General features: G+C 44.6%; 1 protein-coding gene across 7 annotated transcripts in view; it reads right to left on the bottom strand.

The window, feature by feature from the left end:
• Positions 1-500: 500 nt before the first annotated feature.
• The window catches only part of LOC144723488 (uncharacterized), a 93,096-nt gene continuing 72,606 nt past the window's right edge, over positions 501-20,990 (bottom strand). For 2 of the 7 annotated variants that reach the window (XR_013586190.1, XR_013586191.1), the window contains exons 4-7: positions 16,497-16,653; positions 13,289-13,428; positions 2,520-2,630; positions 1,274-1,393 (exon numbers count right to left, since the gene is read on the bottom strand). Coding sequence is in view for 1 of the 7 variants with exons in the window: in XM_078602284.1 (XP_078458410.1) it covers positions 13,310-13,428; positions 16,497-16,653 (276 nt within the window). In the remaining 6 variants the exon portion in view is untranslated. Of the gene's footprint in view, positions 1,394-2,519; positions 2,631-6,323; positions 7,716-8,567; positions 16,654-20,990 lie in introns of those variants that run through there. The other 5 variants (XR_013586195.1, XR_013586192.1, XR_013586194.1 and 2 more) reach the window with 5 other exon arrangements.

The following is a 20,990-nucleotide window of genomic DNA, read 5'->3' as shown; positions in this document are numbered from 1 at the left end:
GAGAGAAAGTTGTTGGCTAGGATCCAACCGTCACTTAAAACGGTGGCAGCTGCTGTGGCGGGTGTCTTTCTAAAGCCTCTGAACGATGATGCCACCACACGTCGGCAAGGGTGGCACTGGCTGCGCGCACAACTCCGCGGTGTGCGAACGTGCAGCGTGCGTGAGGCTGTGTTCAAATCCCACAACCTGTTGACGTTCCATTTTTCCCATTTAAATTGTTCACCTCTTCGTTATGAAAATTCACCAATAATGCACGAAGATGAAAAGCTAAGGAGGTACATCTTTTAAAAAAAGTTTTTTCTATAAAGTTGGAAAACGACTTTAGTTTAACAATCAGAATACTTGCCACCATGCTCAGTCCGTGGTGGTGTAATGGCTCACACGGCTGCCTTTGGAACAAACCGTCATGGTTCAAAACCCAGTTATAAGCTTTTACCAAGTTTTATTTATGCATGCCCATAACGACGTTACTTCAACGTGATGAAGTCAAACACACACGCTTGTCACTTGCGAAAATACATTTATTCATTCAGTGATTCCATAATTACTCACACTCTTAACCTCCACTGACTGCGTTGTGCACCGTTCAAGTCACTCCGGTAGGCCCACGATGTCGCATCTCCTCAGTGGCCAAGTGGCCAACGGCACGAGGCTGCAACTCATGAAGTTCTGGGTTCAGATCCAACATTTTAGTTTCGTTTTTTTGTTGCTCGTTTGAATGACGAATAGAACTAAATTAGAAACGCTGACGAGTTTTTTGTTTCAAAATAATTTAGTAAAAAATATATATATACGTGAAATGTTTCAAACAATAATAAGATAACCGGAACAGTTGCATGCATGCCTAGAACGTTATGGCGAGGTGGATAAACTTTTGCTACTGAAGCTGATGACCTGGGTTCAAATCCCACTATATTTTACATATTTTTTGGCTCAATTACTAGAGATAGAGAAAGTTAAACGTTTCACTTTTTTTTTATTACATTTTGAAAAAATACACCTGAACCAACTTCTTAAACGTCGATGATTTAATAACCGGAACATTACTAGCAACTAGAAAGCCACTGTGGTGTAATGGATCACTTTGCTGCTTTATAAGTTGGCGACCTGGGTTCAAATCCCAGATTAAATAGTTGCTAATTTACAAGACATGCAGTAGGTTTGCAGTCACTGGGGGCGCGCAGAGATGATTGTGAATACCCATATGTTTGTGGAACTCCTCTGAATAATACAGGACACGTCGGCATACGGCGAAGTTGGAGATGGACCCCCCCTCGTAACATGACTTGACGGATGTTGTACACAAGGCTGACAGACACAGACCTGCAACCAGACATGAGAGAGCGCCTTGTGATGGGTGCAGGTGGAGAGACGAACACAGGAATGAGGCGACCTGGAAGAGAGAAGGAAAAGGTGACATCTTTTTTTTTTCTGCCACTGAACACTTTTTGGCCACTAGAGGGCGCTGTTTCACCACTAGGGGGCGCCATTTCTCCCTAGGGGGCGCTGTTTCATTACATTACCCATTGGAAATGTGATTTTCTTGCAATTGCACGGAATAAACTGGTTTTTTTTGCAAATTAGGCTAGAAGCTACCCGTTTTGTGCAAAATCACGACGAAATATGCCCCTGAAACAAAAAAAAAAACGACAAACACACTTACAACGGTGATTTAAAGACACGATTTGCTCTGCTTTCCTGTAATTCGGCATGCAAACTTGCTTGTTTTCCCGCCGATAACGTATATTTAAAGCAAAGTAACATTTATCTTAAACATACAATACCGTGAAATATCCAATAAACTAAATGTAGGTGCTTAAATCTTTAAAGCCTGTAAACGGACTGAGCGGTGTAGTGACTAATAGCTCATTAATAACCCCAATGACCAGCACAGACTAGTAGACACTCATCCAGCAGTGGATTGATTTAAAAGTGGTCGCCTACTTACAACAACCAGTAAAAGCGATTCGAGCGAAGTGGAACAATACCACACATACTATATCCACACTGTACTTTTTATTACTCTAAAAAAATGCAGATTAAAAAGTTATTGCTAACATTTTCACGGAAAAAACAAGACTAAAACCCATGATTCATTAACAAAGATGTCTACAATGCAAGACGTCACGTAAAATATCAAATCTCCATTACAAAATCAGAGTGAGAAAACCACTTGAATAAACATCCATAAACCATTCTCTACCCTCTCCCCATCTCTCTCCCTTGCCAATGCTCTCCCGTCTCTTCCACTCTCAATGCTGCCCTCTCAACTCCCTCCTCTCGCCATGCTCTCCCATCTATCTCACATCTCATCATCCTCCCCCTCGCAACGCTCTCACCATCTCCCTCCCCTCTCCATTCTCTCCCATCTCGCTCGATCCTCTCACCTCGCTCCACTTCCCACGCCTCTCCCGCTCCTCTGCACCCTCTCCTCCTCCTCCTGTACAAATAACAGAAGCACCCCTTCACGATATCTCTTGATAACCCTGCCGCCCTCTGCTTGTTGTTGATCCACGCACCTTGCTCCGCCGAGGATGTCGCTGCGAGTTTCGCCCTCTGGCGGCACGGCAGACGGCGGCAGGCTGCTGCTGCTACAGAGCCGAGATGGAATCCCCCGGGGGGGCTTGCATCTGGTTGGTGGCACACGGAGGATCGGAATATTTATGAATCCTGGAGGAATTCGATGAGCTCCAGAGCTCTTTTTCACAGATGTCCAGTAGGCGCGGGTCAGCAAGTTACAACAATAAGCAATACGAACACACGATATGAGTGCAAAGTATAGGAAAAGTACGCAAATCACTATTATATGTTTATTTTACCAGCTAATGCACACTGATCTATTATGAGATGCTACCTTGGTGTAATGGTTGGCACACTGATTCAAAGGTTGCTGATTCAAGTATATTTTAAAAAGTGTATTCATTAAAATGTTTTTTTTTTAGCAGGTTAGCTCCACTGAGCTATGTAGCTGTTTTTCATGAAGCGATAGCTGAACGAAGTGGGTGGGTTATCATGTGGACATTTTTATCAGCCAAATAATCTAAATGCATTGTTCAACCGCCCGTGTCTCCCCGCCTTGAGAGTGGAAATAACCCCTTGGATGTGCTCACCAGGGTCCGTTCGCCGCTCTCGCCTCGTTTTAAATAAAGAGACTCATTCGCTACAGACTCCGATTCGGGCACTGGCAGATCCAAACAGAATTCAATAAGATATAGGGGCTGTGATGTGAGATTACTCGCTAACGTTATTATTGTTGTTTTTAAAATATATGTTTACGGTTACAATATTGCCCCTGAACGAAATCACACAATCTGAACAGATTTAAAAAAGCTAAGCAGGCTTTGAGTTTTAAAAGTACTTGAATGGATCACTACCACGCATAACATGCATTAGAGGCTGCTTGGCTCTGATGGGTAGCAGCAAAGTCAATTCTGCAACCATGATGCTGCAACACGTCCATGCTTCCTGCCATCACCAGCCAACACCGACCAGTGCGGTGAAGTATGGTCAAACAATGCCCATAACCAACACGGAGTGGTTATTGCCCTCTAATCACCAGTAAATTAACAAAAATATCTGTACACGTACTGTATATGTTTAGGGGTAATTGTCTACATATTATGAATCATTCAAATCTGATTTTCGTGTGTTTTTCCATTACTGTCTGTAGCTATGTGTGATTGTTTGGCAACTGCAGTAGTCTCATTTTTCAGGCCTAGTCGGTCCTGCAAGGGATGCCATCGTCTCTGTGCGTCTTCTACAGGAGAGGTGGAGGGAATTTAAACGAGGCCTATATATCTGCATTATTGACTTGGTTTAAGGCCTTTGATACAATCAATAGGCCAGGGCGCTGTGTTGTTTTTCGTGCTTTCAGGGTCCCTGACTCTATTCTCACAATCGTTAAGGACCTTCATGATGGTGGGCAGGCCTGGGTAAAGTTACGTGGCCAGAAGTCAGAGCCATTCCCTGCACACGTTGGGATACAAAAGGGTTGTTCTCTGGCTCGGACATTATTTATTATCTTCGACCACGTAGTACGAGACGCTTTTCAAGGCTGCACCAGAGGAATTAATATCTGGTACAGACACAATGGGAGGCTGATCTATGCCCGGGTGCAGTCAAGGGATGGCACCCTATTGGTCAACCATGGTATGTATGCTGATGGTCCGGCAATTGCTCCTCGCTCTGATGAGTTTGAGGCGCTGCTGCTGAACCTGGAGTGTGCCACTACGAGGTGGGGACTTACCATTAGCACCACCAAAACTAAACACCTGCCTGGATATTTGGTGTCATCCAATACCGTTTCAACTCCATACGAGTGATGGGGCAGGTGTGGAGAGTGGAGAAGTTTACATACCTAAATCGTGTGATTATGACTAATTACGGTTTGGCAGCAGAGGTTTCACTCCAAATCAGCCGAGCGGCATTATCTTTTCAACAACTGCGTAACGCTGTGTGGAAGCTATCTGGTCTGCCACTCCACAGGAAGCTCCGGGTCTTCGCGGCCACAGTCATGCCCTCTCTTCTCGATGCTTGCAAAACGTGGACCCCTCTAATGGAACATCTGCGTCGGTTTAAAACATTCAGGCTGGCCTGTCTACGATCCATCCTGCGTTTAACCAGGCTGGATTGTGTGAGGAGCTCACAAATCCTTGAAAGATCTAGGATACATTCCTATCAGTGAGCTCCTCCGGCAGGCGAGGCTGCGTTGGCTGGGTCATGTAGCCCGCATGCCCAGCCACCGCATGCCCAAGCAGCTTCTGTTTTGGCCGTATAGAGGGGCATAAACGGGCACGACGCGGGCTGGAGAAGACATGGACTGATGCGGTACAGGAGGATGTGGAGCTGAGTGGACTTGCCGAAGACTGATACCAGCGGTGTCAAGATCGCCCTCTATGGAGGAGGTTCATGAATGACGCTACTGGGCAGTCGGACGCAGTCGCCCTCCAACAACAACGGAGGGGCAGAGAAGCGACCCTCACAACGAGCAGACCGCCCGGCGGCTACAATGCAGCGAGTTGGCGCAGTAGGGGGCACAGGTGGTGCATCTGCCAGTCATCTCAGTCAGTCAACCCGTGACACCTGGGTCCGTCCCGTTACCTCCTGTCAGTCAGCGCGCCTTCGACACTTCACGTGGCCTCGGAGTGTACCTTGCCTGGCACAAGCGCCATGGAGACGTCACCGCCACTTAGTGGCGAATTGCGGGTGTTGTACGAGTTAAATGTATGGACGCGAAGGTACGTGTTTAAGCCAGACTGCTTTACGAAGCACACTCCTTGTGTGTGTGTATCTATGAAAGTGATCCGTGTACTGCTGGTACACACACTCGTGCATTTTGTCCGCCTTTAGTATGTGGTAATTTCAAAATTCATTTCTCCAAACTCGTTACCCAGATCTCAATGATGACACAACCTTGAACCTCCCACGAGTATATAGGCGTTTCACATGCGTCAACATAGACACGGAAACGCCTCTATTAGCCGTTCACTGGGTCTAACTAGATTCATGTACCCTGGAGCTTAATGAGCTTCCATGGACTCAGAGAGCGCATTAATTGGGCGTTAAGCGGTTAACATCTGCCTGAATGAAGATTAACACCCGCGCTGCTAGAGGCACATCTAGAAACGTTTCAAAGAGGAGGGCACCCCCACAATTACATTGCACAGAGGGCCCTACATTAACAATAATACATTAAATCCACCTTCTATGATACATATATACGTGTTTTAAATGCAATTGTTTGGGGTCTCCAGGAGGGGTCATCACCCAGCCCCCTCTACCCCCCCCCATCCCACCCGCACCACCCCCCGTTGTTGGACACGCCACTGTGCTCGAGTGACGGGGCTTGGTCTTGACCGACACACTCGAAAGTTAGCACGTGTGCCCTCACCGCAGATCACGTGCCCTTGCACACGTGGATGGCCATTCAAGTTGACCCTTGGGATGCAACCGAGATGCCCTTTAATCCCTACGCTAGTCCACGTATGTTTGACCACCGTAGTTCGAGAAGTCTTTCATGGCTGTAACCAGTGGAATTTACATCTGGTGCAGATGCAAAGGGAGACAAATCGATACCTGCGTACATACAAGGGATGACTTCCTACTAATAATTGCTACGTATTGGTCCTTATTCTGGTGACTTGCTGCTCATTCTGAGTAGGTGGAAACTCCTGCTCAACGTGAGCTTGCCACGCAATAAGAAATAGGCGCTGACCATCACATCCACCAAAACAAAGCAACTGCACCGGTAATCTGCCTAATCACGCACTCCATCCCCTCAGCCATCCACGAGTTATGGAGTGGTTGTGGAGGACTTTACGTACCTGAGCAGTGTTCAACATTGCCAGTTCCGGCTTGGCAGTAGAGGTCTCGCTCAGAATCAGATCAGCAGCAGCAGGATCTCATTATCTGTTGCATAACACTGGAAGTTGCCTGGCCGGTCGCTTCACACGAAGCCCCGCCCTCTTCTTCATGCCTGCAAAATTAGAATCCCGAACCAAAAACACTCGTGCCAGCTTGAAGCTGTCAGACTGGTCTGCATATGATCCTTCCGAGGTTTAACCAGACTGGATTGTTTTTTTGTAGAGCTCACAGATACTTGAAAGATCTGGACATAGGCCCAACGGTAGACTCCTACAGCAGGAAATAATGCATTGGCTCGAATGCCAGACACCAGATGCCCGAGCAGCTTCTGTTTGGCTGGTTAAGTCGACTGAATGGGCACAGCACAGGCTCCATAAGAGATGGGTGGATCTGGTACAGGAGGACTTGGAGCGGAGTGGACTCACAGATGATGGGTATCCGCGGTGTTCAGATCAGCCTCTGTGGAGGGGGCTCATGAACTACGCTACTGGGCAGTTGGAGGAAATCACCCTCCGAAAACAAGGAGGTGGAAGCGATACGCACACAACAACGAGTAAAGCACCGGGCAGCTGAAACACGTCCAGTTATGCGCAGTGGGGAGCACAGGCGGTGGACCTGCCAGTCATAGTAGTCACGTGACCTTGATGCTTCAACCCGTCTCATGATCTTCATCGAGGTGAGCTTTTGACACTTCGCGTAGCCTCAAGGAGGACCAAGCCTGACACGCGCACCAACGTGACATCACCGCTACTTAGTGGTGAACGGAAGTCATGTGTATGCGAGATGGATATACATTAAATTGGCTAAAATTGATTTGAAGTGCTGATAAAGCAACATCGGAGTGCATATGTAGAGCGTTTAGTTCAGTATACTGGACTTGTGTGCGGGATGGGTTATGGCGCAGTGGGTAATGTACTGCACTGTGAACCCAGAGAACTGAGCTTGATTCCTGGCCACGACTATCATCACTGGAAAATGAAATATGTTACCAGTCCTGGGCCCTATTATCCCACCAATCAGCACTTACCAAAATGTTCAAGTTTGGTCAAACAACTCCCACAATTGACACGGCATGAAGAGCAGTTCATCCCGCTGTGGATTAGCAGAGGCGTATAAACTATGACTGCTGTTGTCATGGCCGATGGTGACAGCCAAGAAATGGAATGCATCCAAGGGACCATCCATCGAGGAGATGGAGCGATGAAATCAGATCGCGTGCAGGTGCTGGGTGGATTGTTAAAGAGTGCAGAATCGTGAGAATTGGCGACGGCTTGGGGATGCCTTCATCCCACCGTGGATTGATCATTGCGGACAATCATGATGTCCGTCGCTGAGCCAACTTCGTTCATGCCCTGCACCCCAACGGGCAAGACGCAATCTTCACTCACAGCGCAGCGACTTCACGCACCGCGAGGAATTTGACGACAATGCCAATGGCATCATGGTGACAGCATCACTGTCATCCCATCGGGGCTGATTGTGGGAATACAAATTCCTGACCCACGAATTGCCGACGCTCCTCTGAAAATGTTTTTTTTATAAAAAAAAACGGGAACACGTGCTGAGGCTGAGAGGCAAGAGATCAAAGGGCGCAGTAATGGCATCAATATGAAATAGAACAAAAGCAGTCTTCCCGATTCTCTGTCTTGTGCATTCGGCACGGACTTGAGTGGTATTCTGTTATCAAAGGATCAGTTAAGCCATGCAGAATCCTGATAATTAGTAAGCCACACCTAAAATTGTAACCTCACCAGCTCTCATGGACTGTACGCTCAGAAGACACGCACATATGTTATAGAAAAACGTTGTAATATTCTAGCTAGACAAGCTATAATAAGTTAAATATGTAGAACAAGTTAAAACATATCTAAGCTCATAAAATTGCAGTTCTACGTACATAATTTTCTCTCAAGCAATAATTATACCATTTTTGGCTTGTCTGCTTATTCAAGGCAAAAATAATATGTTGTACTGATAGTTTGGATTCATTTTGGAGTAATCCACCCTGAGGCATGTTTAAACATTTAGAGTAGTTAAATCTTCCTCTGCACTCACGTGTTTTTCAAATACTACAGCATTGTAAAAGTGGCAATATTTCCAGTGAAACATCCAAAACTCGTAATTTTTAAATTAGTTCAGCACATTTGTAAAAAAAAGCGTTTAGGGCCCATTCAAATACTGTAGAAAAAACATGATGTTAAACATGTTTTTTAAAGCATATTTTTATATAGCATGTCGGATACAGTAATGCAGGATGATCATCATATTTACCATTGTCTTTATCAGGCACAATTTATACAATAAAACACACATTTACGGTTGCATTGGTCATAAGCCAGTGAATGTAATTTACAAAAGAAAAATTAATTGTTGAACATAAAACCACTGAAAGAAAACACTGTTAAAACAATTTATGCAAAAAAGTATAAATATTATGCTTCACATGAAAACATAAAATAAATTAACGAATTCATATGTATATGCAAAGCCATAAGTTCCCCACTATTCAACATAAATGTTTGAATGCATTCATACACTCGTCGATTCAAATTGATTCTCACCTGCATGACATAAGCATCAAAGTGTTGTACTATTAGCGAGCACCGGGTGCTCATTTAAGGCTGAGTCGACCTATGAGAGGCCCATGACCGGTCCAGATACCACTCATCACTGATGTTAGCTGTGGCTGGAAATCAAACTCAGATCGCAGGATTTGCTGTGCAGTGTGCTAACCACGATGCCGTACTGCTCCCCACAATTCACATTGCTTTCATGTATTGCCATTGAAGATATATTTTTTAGTTTGAATTATCAACGTTAAGTATGCTGTTTATAATGGGTTTACATGACCCCTGCAGCCACGAGAAGCACTACACTCATCCCAATACGATATTTAGAGAAAATATTACTATATTGAATTGTGATCTCAAATCAAGCCAACTGTTCCAATCGCATGGGGACAAATCATTACACGACTCGTATCCAATCGTTGTTTTTATAGTCAAAATAAACATTGACATGTTTTACTCTCATCGAGGCCGAAGTGCGTCTGTGCTTACACGTGGCTTGATACCCATCTCTGTTGATGGTTCTTAGCCAGTGGTGGACATTCTCCATTCCTATGGCAGGGGTCAGTATACAGAGAGGACAACGGTTGCCAATACGTTGAATGTACTGTCCATCGTAACCTTACCATGATGAACCAAATCGACTCTAGACCTTCCATTTGCGAAATGGAATACTCTGCCAAGATAAACAACCGAACATGTCCACCACTCCAGCCTGAATCAAGTTTCTTACACCCCCCGCGCCAGCCGACCCCTCCCCTCCCCCGCCGCCTCTGTCCACCCTGCAGGAGAATTGCCTCGACCCCCGTTGTTCTATCGGCGTGTGATAGGGTACAACATGCAAACCCATCCTTGTTCAGATCGAGAGTCTAACGGTGCTGTGTTTCGTCAGCTTTGTTGTATGGTGCGGACGCCTGGACATTGCTTCAAGGTGATTTCGATCGGCTTCAGTCCTTCGGCATGCGATGCCAAAGACGACTTCTTGGCATCCGACGGTTGGACTTGTTCAGAAATGTCACCGTTGCATCCGCGACCGGCCTCCTAGCGATTGCGAGCTTAGTACGACGATGAAGACGGCCGTCACTTTGTGTGAACACGTCGCACGGGCCGTCTTGATGCGCAAACTCCGTTTTGAAAAAATGCGCGCTTCAGTTTGGATGTCGCCGTTCGAAGCGGACTGCGACCCTCGAATGAACAGTGCCACCCACGTGATCCGTGCATCAAACAAATCACTCGAGACACGCCAGGGTATGGCAGCATGAATGCTGTCGAAAGAGGTCACGCTTTTTGCACAACGGCCCTTCGCTATACGTGATGAATACAATTGTAAGATGTCTGCGCAGTGTGGAAGAGTAGGCCAAATACCCTCGAGAGAAGCCTCTAGTGGAGGTCCTGATGCCAGTGGTGGCAAGAGCGTGCAATTGCAGTGCTGCACCTTTGTCGGTACAGTTGGTGGCATGAGCAGCCTAAATCAACGTGTGTCAAGTGATACAAATCAAAGGCCGCTCATGTCTTTCAAGATGTTCCAATGTTTCGTTTGAATCCTCTTGCACGATAAAGATTATGGACAGTTGTAGAGAAACATACTGCAGTAGTTCAGTAAAAAAACAATTAAAGTTATGAGTGGACGATTTATGTATTTCAGCTGACAAAAAAAAATCGCCTTAAAATTGCTGAGGCAGTCTTAATGAGATTTACAACATCTGTTTGGTTTTTTAAAACGGCTATGCACGTGGTAAAGGTCAGTGAGTTATTGACAATTTCCGAAGTCAAGATGCCATTATATGCCCAATTGACGCAGGAATGTCTAATATCTTGCATTCTGAAACGGGAAAATGGCTTTAACGTGGCGTGCCTTTGTTCGAAAAGCTGAATTTCATTGTTTGCTTTTCAAATTATATTTGTTTCAGCGTGGCTATTGCTATATAAACAACATTTGGAGAGTTACGTTAATAAAAGAGTAATCGGGTTTTAAACGCAATGTATTGTAATTAAAATTGTAGTCCTTTCCAAGTAATACGATTACTCATGAAATCGTATTAATCCCCTCTCGCCTCTGTCCACCCAACAGTAAAAATGGGTTAACCGCAGTTAGTCGATTAGCAGGCCGCATGTGGTGGGGTAAAGTTTGGTTACTTCAATCCTCTTTCAGCATGGAAGAATCGGCCAAACACTCTCTAGGGGGCAGTATAGATGGTGATGCTGGACTGAAATGACAACTCCTCTAGCGCCGACACATGGCAAGGCATGACGAAATGGACACACCGTGGTTTGTTGATTTGGCAGGTCGTGTGTGGTGGGGTAAAATGTGGGAACTCCTACACCTTCCAAGACATCTGGCCAGCATGGGAAAAAATTGAACGTTATATTTGTAGAGCGTTCGGCTGTCCAGAGGGTGGCTGTCCAAAGCTTGTATGTGTGTGTATTGAACGTCTTTCACACCGTAAATAGCCAACCGTGATAATCGGAGGTGCAGGGGAAGGACAACAATATAAACACAAAAAGCAGTTCTAAACAAATTAGTTTTCAATCTAGATTCTTTAAAAGTGTGTAACTCCAGTGGCTTCCTAATATTGGAAGGAAGAGCGTTCCAGACAGCCGCAGAAGTGCATCTGAAAGCCCGCGATGCGGTGACCCTCTTTGTTCGATGGCTAGAGGGCTTCGCATGACAGATCCCACCCAGTTGAGTACCCTTGCTTGCTTCAGCACGTGTTGCCATGGCTGCTTTCGACTTTTATCAACATGAAATGAGTTTTCAATTTATCTTCCACTGCACAACTTCTCAACGCCCGCCCCCCTTTAGAAGTAACGGTGAAGGTAAAGTCGCAGCCCTGCAATTGCTTGCTCACAACACGGCTGGCAGAAAAGCCTCCGCAAAAGGGAGCAGTTGACAGTCCCTCTGAGGCTGTATTGGCCTACTTCTCCACGCTGGCCTGGAAGCTGTGGGAGAAACCCACTTTCACACCACCCGCGCACGGGACCATCCCCATCGACAAACTGCGGTGTAACCATTTTGTGATGACTTGCCAATATTATGGCGCTGGATGAGTTGTCAATATTATCGATTGATTGTAGACTGCTGGGCAGACAAAGAGGCGGGGAGAATTTAAGGAGCGTGCCACCTGTTTAAGTGCCACGCACTGCAGCGTGCTGACCATTCCACCAGGCCAGAATCCGTTTAAGAAATCAACCTGTAACGTGTGCAATGTTTTTTAAGTGCAGAGACACAAACTAAACGATGCTTATTCCATTTCCTCTGCACGTGGTTGCTTTCACATCAAAACAATTCGCGTTGCTACTCAGTCCGCAGACTTCGTGGCGACTGTTTGCTTTGACTCTTCATTGTTTTGATTTTGATTCTTTATTTCAAATTTGAAGTCATCATGAGAGATTTTTTTTTTAAGTTAAATTACTTTCACCTGGAAAATCCATTGGCATGGAACATCGCGTTTTTTCCAGTCCATGTGAAGCAACGTCAATCTGATTACACACATGCAAACGGAGTAAAACTATCACTATTGGATAATTGGCACCTAACTTTAGCAATTTGTCTAGAGAAAAACGTTGTCACGCCTCCCTTTCATAAATGTCATATCATGTTATATACACCGATTAAAAAACTTATTTTGGCACATTGGAATGTTGAGTTTCGTTATTAATTTAAGCTTTCAAAAAGAACTCCAACCTGCTACCATCATCTTTTGTCCTCATAATTTAGATTCTGGTCCACCTCTCATCACTTCCAATCTACACTTGGCCTACTTGTCCACACTCCAAATCATTCTTTCTGAATCGGCAACAAAATTAATCCTGAACAGTGTGGAAAGAAACGCGGAGAGACGCAGATTCCACTTCGAATCACAACGAGAAACAGGAAAAATAAAGACATGGATTACAGAACGCAAGTTATTAGAAATGTTTTTTGACCGTTCAGAAACGTGAGTGGACTTGGGCAGAACATGTCACGAGAATGGATGGTGGCCGGTGTTTGCGAATAACGGTGGAGTGGCAGCCAAAAGTGAGAAAATAAATGTGTGAGGCAGTCCACCACGGAGATGGAGCAATCAAGTTGACTCAAGTGCATGCAGGCACTCGCAAGAAGGTTGCTGTATCAAAGGACCGTGAAAGATGGAAACAGCTTGGAGAGGCTTTCATCCTGCAGTGGATATGTCACGGGCAATGATCCTGACTTTCAATATAATTTTCACTTCGCGTGAACCTTTTTTTTGCCCATGTTGCAACCCCTGGTAGTAAAAATAAAATAAAATAAATCACAGTGAATTCCCTGTACTCTAGGAACAGAACTACTGCGCTTTATCAGTGAGCTTCTATGTAATATCCACGCTGTGCCCACGTACACGGTGGAGTTGGGGAGCCGCTTATCGTGAAGTGCACGGCATTGAGTTGTAGGACATCAGCACCGCCCGGGGGTTCGCTCGGATAATGATCAGCCGGTGTCCTGCCACCACCAGGCCGAGTAGCAGCAGCCTCACTGCTCCTACACGCGCACACGCACAGCCCTTGTGTCAATCCACTGTTGGACGAGGGCATCCCCATGCCTCGCGGGTCGTGGAGGTTTTTTGACCGTACATCGCCATACTGGTAAGTGCGGATTGGTGAAAACGGGAATCATAAATGCGGGAGCATAGAAGGAGAGTACAGTACAATAATGTATTTAGATGCACTGTCCTCTGCTGCTCCCTAAAAACACACACCGCGGCCCTCCACTGGCTGACTAGCCAGGCTCAAGCTTAGCTTGCGAGATTTTATGTGATCGTGCGAATTTCAGACGATTTTTATCAACCTCTTCCTACATCTACCGCATGTGAAATCGGAACAAAAGTTAAACTTTTGTACCGACGTTTCAATTCGATAAGCAAGACTTTCAACGTCTGAGGAACGAGTTGTGTGTTTTCCCAGATCCACTGCACTTCAGCCTGACCTAACGAATGAGTTGCTTGCTTTTGCTAAATCAGTTCTGAAAAAAAACAAATCAAAGGATGGAAAATAAATTAATGTAAAGAAATGGGTGGTGCAAGGTCAGGTCGAGGTGTGGGCGTTGTAGTTTCCTTTCTTAAAATAGGTTTCCACTGGACTGGCAAATGTGTTTTAATATCAACAATGACTCTCGAAATGGGGAAATGAGCACATGTGCACGTAGCAGTTATACTGTCACCTCGAGAAGGCTTCAATTCAGCAGTGGATACATTGTGGATGATGATGGCACTATAATGTATAAAGTTACGTTAAACTAAGAGAATTACACGTTTCATTTGGGCCCTTTTTTTTACTAATTGATTTTTTTTACACATAAATGGATATATATTAACTGGACTTTTCGGAATTCACTTCCAGCGCCTCTCGTTATTCCCACGAGTGCCATAAATGTCGCAGACTGCAATTACTCACGCTCATTAAATTGACAATTAAAACTCGACAAGTGCCTCCGTCAATTATCTTGACAAGGCAACTCACCGATTCAATCATTTCGTGCCGCGCCCATTCAATTAATTATGATCAAACAGCTCCCACGGCACGGGGAGGCTCTCATCCACTAGCGGATTGTCTCTGGCGGTCAACCGTCTGTCGTCCATCACCTGGACAGAGGCATCTCGTTGAGGGCACTTTACCCGATACGTCCATCACTCCCTTCGTCTCACGTGCCGGCATGGTGTTGTGCTGTGGCCCGGTGTACATGTGATAGATGGTTTACGTAGCAGTGGCATTTTATTGACTAGTTTCTAAATCGATTACGATTACATGCTAGTGCTGGAAATCATCTTGTTTCCTTTGCTTCTTCTTCTTCCCAGCATTTCCCCACTCGTGTGACATCTGCAATCCTGGAAGTCTTTCCCCAATCATTCCACTCCAAGACTCCAAGGCCATCTCCTTCACAATCCATGTAAATAATTAAACTTGTTAATTTAAAATTACTCTGATAATCATTTTTTTTAAATACTAACATAATTAATGGAATACCCATTTACACAAAAAATATGAAAATGCATTCTCACTAGACCTGGCTCCCATCACATGTTTTACATATTTCAAAGTTATAGGATCACATGCAGGAAAGCAATTCTATGCCAACAATTAAGTGGCGCGTGCTATTAATGAGTGTTTGAGTAGTAAGACAATGCGTCCTTCTGGGCCAGGGTTAAAGCCGTGGAACCTCAATGGACCATGTATTTTGCACCTCAGGAGGACCATGCAGAAATTAGTATTTTTTTCCAGTCATTGCTCTCTATGTCAGGCTACGGACATGTAATTACCCCTCATTAGGCAACATTCCATCGTTGTGTTATTCTAACAACTAAGCTTCAGAAATATTGTGCAAACGTCATCAATTAAACCCCACAACCTGCACAGCATGCGGAGACTCTACATCCAGCAGTGGAATAACAAAAGGGTCCGCTACATGTACACAGAAACAACTTCTACATGATACAAATGTCAACGCACAACTACGTCGCTGCACTTACATTGATGTGCACGTGCGTTCATCGCAAGTGAAGTTCAGACATTAATATAATCCACGTTTTGGCTCTCATCCTGATACCCCAAAATAACCAGCACTTGCAATGGCAAGAGATTATTCAACACCCATTTATTCAACATTGAGACCTTGTCTCTAATGCCAGGGGTGAGGAGGCCACGGGGACGGGTAGGGGGGGGGGTCTTGTTCCAATCAGTGCATAAAAGCAGCAGCACACCCTCGCCGACTCATTGACAATAGGTCTCCCCTTGCCAGGAAACTGAGCTTGGGAGGGGTGCAAGGAACAGCCGGAAAGCAAACAGACGCCAGTGAGATCATGTTTGGACTTTTGCAATGCAGGCCAATCGCAAGAGCACAAGGAAGAGTTGTTTCCCATGCACTCTTCACCGTGTTTAACAAAACATCGACATCTACAACCCCATAATAATGGGCAATGATAATCGTGCTCGAGTAATCTAAACGTCTGCCTGTACGTTGAATAAGATCAACTAAATGAGGAGTTAACAAAGCACATTATGAAATTGACACACAAACCACAATGACCCTTTTCAATCATTCCAGTCTACCCTGTACAAGGGCACACATCACAAACCGTGGTGCCATTGATGCGTCTCATCATGGGCTCGTGGTTATTACCAGCACAGGATTATCACTGGCAGGCACAGATTATAATAACCAATTTGTACCAACCCGATCCAGTGTTTGCTTGTAATGAACCACTCACTACGTGTATGCACTCCCAATAGACCATTGTAATGATGGGTTGTGTAAGAAATAGTTTAATTTCGATACGTGAAGGATGCATATTGTCTGCTTTATTTATATTATGCGATGTATATTCTCCTCAACGAGGCGCGTGATTATCTTGCGCAAATGTGTACCAAAGATATGTGGGGTTTTTTTGCATATCAGTGAGCTTCGAAAGAACTCAACTGAAATTCCAACGCTAAACTCGGGTGCTCGATAAATTTGTCGCGTGGCGCGCCCTGGTGTCAACGTGGTGCAATGCACATTCAATCAGCCAGCCGCGTGCGTTCGGGGACGAGTGAGAGAGACGAGCAGGGCTTTACCGCCTCCAAGAATACCGTCGTCCCCAAGACCGCAGCTCAGCTTGGTCTTCACCAACCACCCGTCTCGTCTCGCACCCAGAGCTCGACAGGAGGGTCCGATTGTCACCGCAGGCGCCACCTTTGCTCGCTTGCTGCACCCAGGAGGCCTGTTGAGCAGCTGTCAAAAAGAGCTTTATGGCTCATCGGATTCCTCCTGTATGAATTCCATCTTATTCTGATCCTGAGCAGAGGGCCCTTGCAAGCCACGGCAGCGAAGATCAAAGCGACACATACAACAGTATGGCAAGATATACCTCTTCTTGGTTCTTTCGGTAAAGTCACGTAGAAGGGAAATCATAAAATAATAAAAATCAAACATAATAAAATAATATTTTATTATGTTTTATTTTTGTTATTTCATTATTTCATTATTAAAACGTAATAAAATATTATTTTATTATGTTTGATTTTTATTATTTTATGATTTCCCTTCTACGTGACTTTACCGAAAGAACCAAGAAGAGGTATATATTGCCATACTATTGTATGTGTTGCTTTGATCTTCGCTGCCGTGGCTTACATAATAAAATAATATTTTATTATGTTTTCTTTTTATTACTTTATTATTTCCCTTCTACGTGACTTTACCGAAAGAACCAAGAAGATTAATCCCTGCAGACACGAAAGCTTTAAACCAATATATACCTGTGACAGAGAGTTCAATTGGGGTTGCAAGTGCGTGGACCTCAACGCAGAGTGATTCGCGTCGCATAGGTGCCCCACGAACATACTGTGCCGTTGTCATCGGGAGAAATTATATCAAGAGAAGAGGCACAGTTGAATTCAAAGCCTCTCTACATGCCTCCTCCCACCAAAACCGACACACTCATTACATCTGTTACCGGTCTCCTCTGTGAGACATGAAGCCACCCCGCTCACGATATTCAATCACCTGCTGAGAAGCATCTCGAAAGAGGGTCACCAGAAATCAGTGGGCTCACTGCACACGTGCCACCCTGTGGTTTACAGTGAATTGGCGTGGCTCTGGAATACATGCAGTCGATTAAAAGGCAGATGACACACGGCCAATCTTGCAATGTAACAAAAAAGAATAAATCGAGTCAATTGCTGCGGCTACAATTGTCAGACGCAGATTTACAAACGTTGACGGACGAAGGCTTCCCCACGCCGTGTTGGTGCTGCTGATTTGTTTTGATCATACTTCACCGCCCTGGTCAGTGCGGGGTGGTGGCCGATCACTCGCTACTGAAGTGAGTTAGCCTGAGCCGCCACACTCGGGAAATAGAACTCAGGTTCGCTAACCACTGCGTCACCACTCGCTCATTAATATAATTACTTACAGTATTAAAACAACATATATATAACTTTAGCCAAATAATACCTAACCGAAGACATCCAATTGATGTTAAAACATTAACTAATAGTGGTTTACATTCCGCTGTTACTGTAGTGACGCATTAAGACAATCTGCCAATGAAATGGGTGATCCGTTTATAGATACCCCATTGGTTTCTTACGGCCCTCTTACTTGCTTCGCGACAGATGCTTCACGACTGTATTGTGAACGCAAGGGCTCCATATTTTACACGGAGTGTTCCAATATGTATCAAGTATACTGTGTGTGTGCATATAGGTGAGAAACAGATGGAGGCTTTGAAATAAAATGTAACAATGTCTGCGTGCAATCCTCGCTGCCACTGTTTTAGTGGGGTGTCTATAAATGGATCGCCTGTATTTTAGCCAGTTACACATTGAGAATAGGTTTTCCCCTTTTTTTCTGGCAACAAAACAGGTGTTAAGATGTTAAAACAGCAAACTGAAACCTTTTACGAGGAATCATGTCTGCATTTAACACCGTTTGAGACTATGCTCGAAAGAAAGCTATCTCTGGTGTGGACCAATCAATTTCTAAGCCAATGCATCATATTACCAGAGTATGCTTTTTGTTTGTATTTTGACCACAAGTATTGTGGTTAATGGTACTGATGTAAATTAGACATTGATTTTGAAATTCTGTTTCGTAATCGGGTCGGCAGATGGCAGTACTGCATAGGGTAATTTGACGAATTCACATTTAACATCAGAGATTTATCGCCCTGCGCGGTGTTGTGAGGCGTGTAACCCCACCTCCTCTCTCCACTCCAATGACTCGATTCAATGATGAATTCCTATTGTCTCGTTTCACTCGCTCATTTATATTTCCTCGGCTTTTGTTTCTGTCCTTGAGTTCAGTCTCGTTCCCTAAAACTCAACTTTTTATTTTACCAGCTAAGGCCCACTGAGCTATAAAACGTTTTGTTGGTCAAAAATGAAAGCTCAATTAAGTGGTTTATCGGGTAGAAGCTTATAGCAGCCAAATACTCTAAAAGCATGTTGATTATAAATGTAGGGGGGGGAACCAGAGGACCCAAAGACAAATCCACACGAGCCACGGGGAGAGAGAGAGAACATTCAAACTCCAAATATACAGCAGGCGGGATCGGACCCACGACCTCCTGCACACCGGGTGAGGTAGTGAACATCTCGCCATCGTGACGCCCGACTTATGTCAGCCCGGTGACCCAGCACTGTGGAGGCAAGGGGTTGGTGGGTCGCAAAAATGTTGAGAAACTCTCTCTGCTCGCGGGCATCGAGGAAGTTGTCATAACCCTGGTCCGCCAGGAGACGGCGGTACAGCTACAATGTGGACTCCACCTGCTCCAGATTTGAAGCTTTCGTGACTGCAAGGATTCATATTCTTAGGTTTTTTTCGGTGAAGTCACGTAGGTAAAAAATTAAAATTAATAAAAGTAAAATAAAAATAATTTTTTTTTTACTTTTATAAATTTTTATTTTTTACCTACGTGACTTTACGGAAAAAACCTAAGAATATCCACCTGCTCCGTCTGTATGGGCTCGAGTGTTTCCCTCTCGCACGCGTGTGTGTTCTCCAGATGCTCCAGTTTCCGCCCACATGTGAAACACCCATTAAATGGCCGACAAACACCTTGATATATAGAGAAACACAGAACTTGGGCAAGTTTGGCAGCCTGCTCATCGCGTGGCTGCGTTCCTGCTTGTCTGTGGTTCCTCACGTCTCCGAGTCGGTATCTCTGCGAGCAGGTGGATACTGTGTTGCGTTACAGGTTGAATTTAGCATGAGTAACATTGACTTATGAATATAATTTGCTGAAATTAAGAGCACTATCAGAATCTGATGCGCAGAATTTCATGTATGTATCGTGTCCGTTATATCTGTTGTAATCGATTCGTTAATTGATAATTATTGTGCATATTCACATGACTCCATCAGAGGCAAAGCACTTCATTGGACTTAAATGTTCACGAAAATATTTTTTTGGGATAGCTTGTTTCATAGTGATGGGTTGGACATTAACAGCAGTGTGCCCTGAGTTCAGTACAGTCATCATGTATAAATGACCATCTCACACGACCTCGTGGTCACACAATCCGTCCATCTGTCACACACCAGAGATGATTTCGTCACCCCCTCTCTGCGGTGTACGTCCTCTGGGTCGTGCGTGCCCTCTGCTTCGGTTGCCACTCCGTTGTCAGTCCTGACTGTTGTCCATCACCCCGTCGAGTTACGTGTCCTGCCCGATCACACTTCTCTTAAGTCAACAAGAGACCTCAAAGTTGCATTTGTTCTCTCATCCACATGTTCCTCGCCTGTCTAACAGTCTAAATCCAAGCATTGACATGCATCCTTGCGTATTTGTCAGCTTTTCTTCCATTATTCTTGTCGATGTCCGTATTTACAGCTGATTGCAACCTTTATCCTGTAGGCACATTAAGGTCTTTTGTCATTATCAAGTTCTATTTTCCAAAAGCACTCAACCCTGTTCTCACTCCAGCTTCATTTCATCCTTTGAACCCAGTCCGCCAGTAATTGCCCGAGGTATAGATACTAGGATGTGGCTTCCAGTGGTGTCACCGTTAACAACATGTGCCCATTTGGTTAGCGAACTTCTTACACCTGATTTTAATTTTACTTGTGTTTATCTTGAGCTGAACTTGCAGTTTCTTCATTACGTGTTTCAGTTTCTATAATTATATTTTCATTTGTAATCATAACGACGATGTCACCAGCAAAACTGAGATGGTTGATCATTCATATTTACCGTATTTCTTTTTTTTCAATCTGATTCCTTTTTCCGGACTCTCGCTCTGATATGTAATATTACTTTAGGCAATCTTCGTGTTCCATTATATAAATCCATTTTGTCAAGCCTTTATAAAATATATTTTCTTTAAGAATCGGTTTGTGACAGCTCTGATTACTTCATCAATTTATACTCAATCAAATAAAGTCTCATAGTCTGATTGATAGTATATATGTGGGAAACATAACTTCGGCTTACTCACGTGGCTCATTGGCCAGTAAATTGCCCATTCATTGTTCCCAAATGATCTCCGTGAACAATTTATATAGGAGACGAGTGATTCTGTAATTGTTCAAGTTAGTTTACCTCCATTGTTGAAGAAGAATGGGAG

This window comes from Lampetra planeri, chromosome 18, assembly GCF_965212315.1.
Source record: "Lampetra planeri chromosome 18, kcLamPlan1.2.h2, whole genome shotgun sequence".
Taxonomy (NCBI): Eukaryota; Metazoa; Chordata; class Hyperoartia; order Petromyzontiformes; family Petromyzontidae; genus Lampetra; species Lampetra planeri.
The sequence above is the reverse complement of the archived record's forward strand: the minus strand, read 5'-3'. Positions and strand labels throughout refer to the sequence as shown.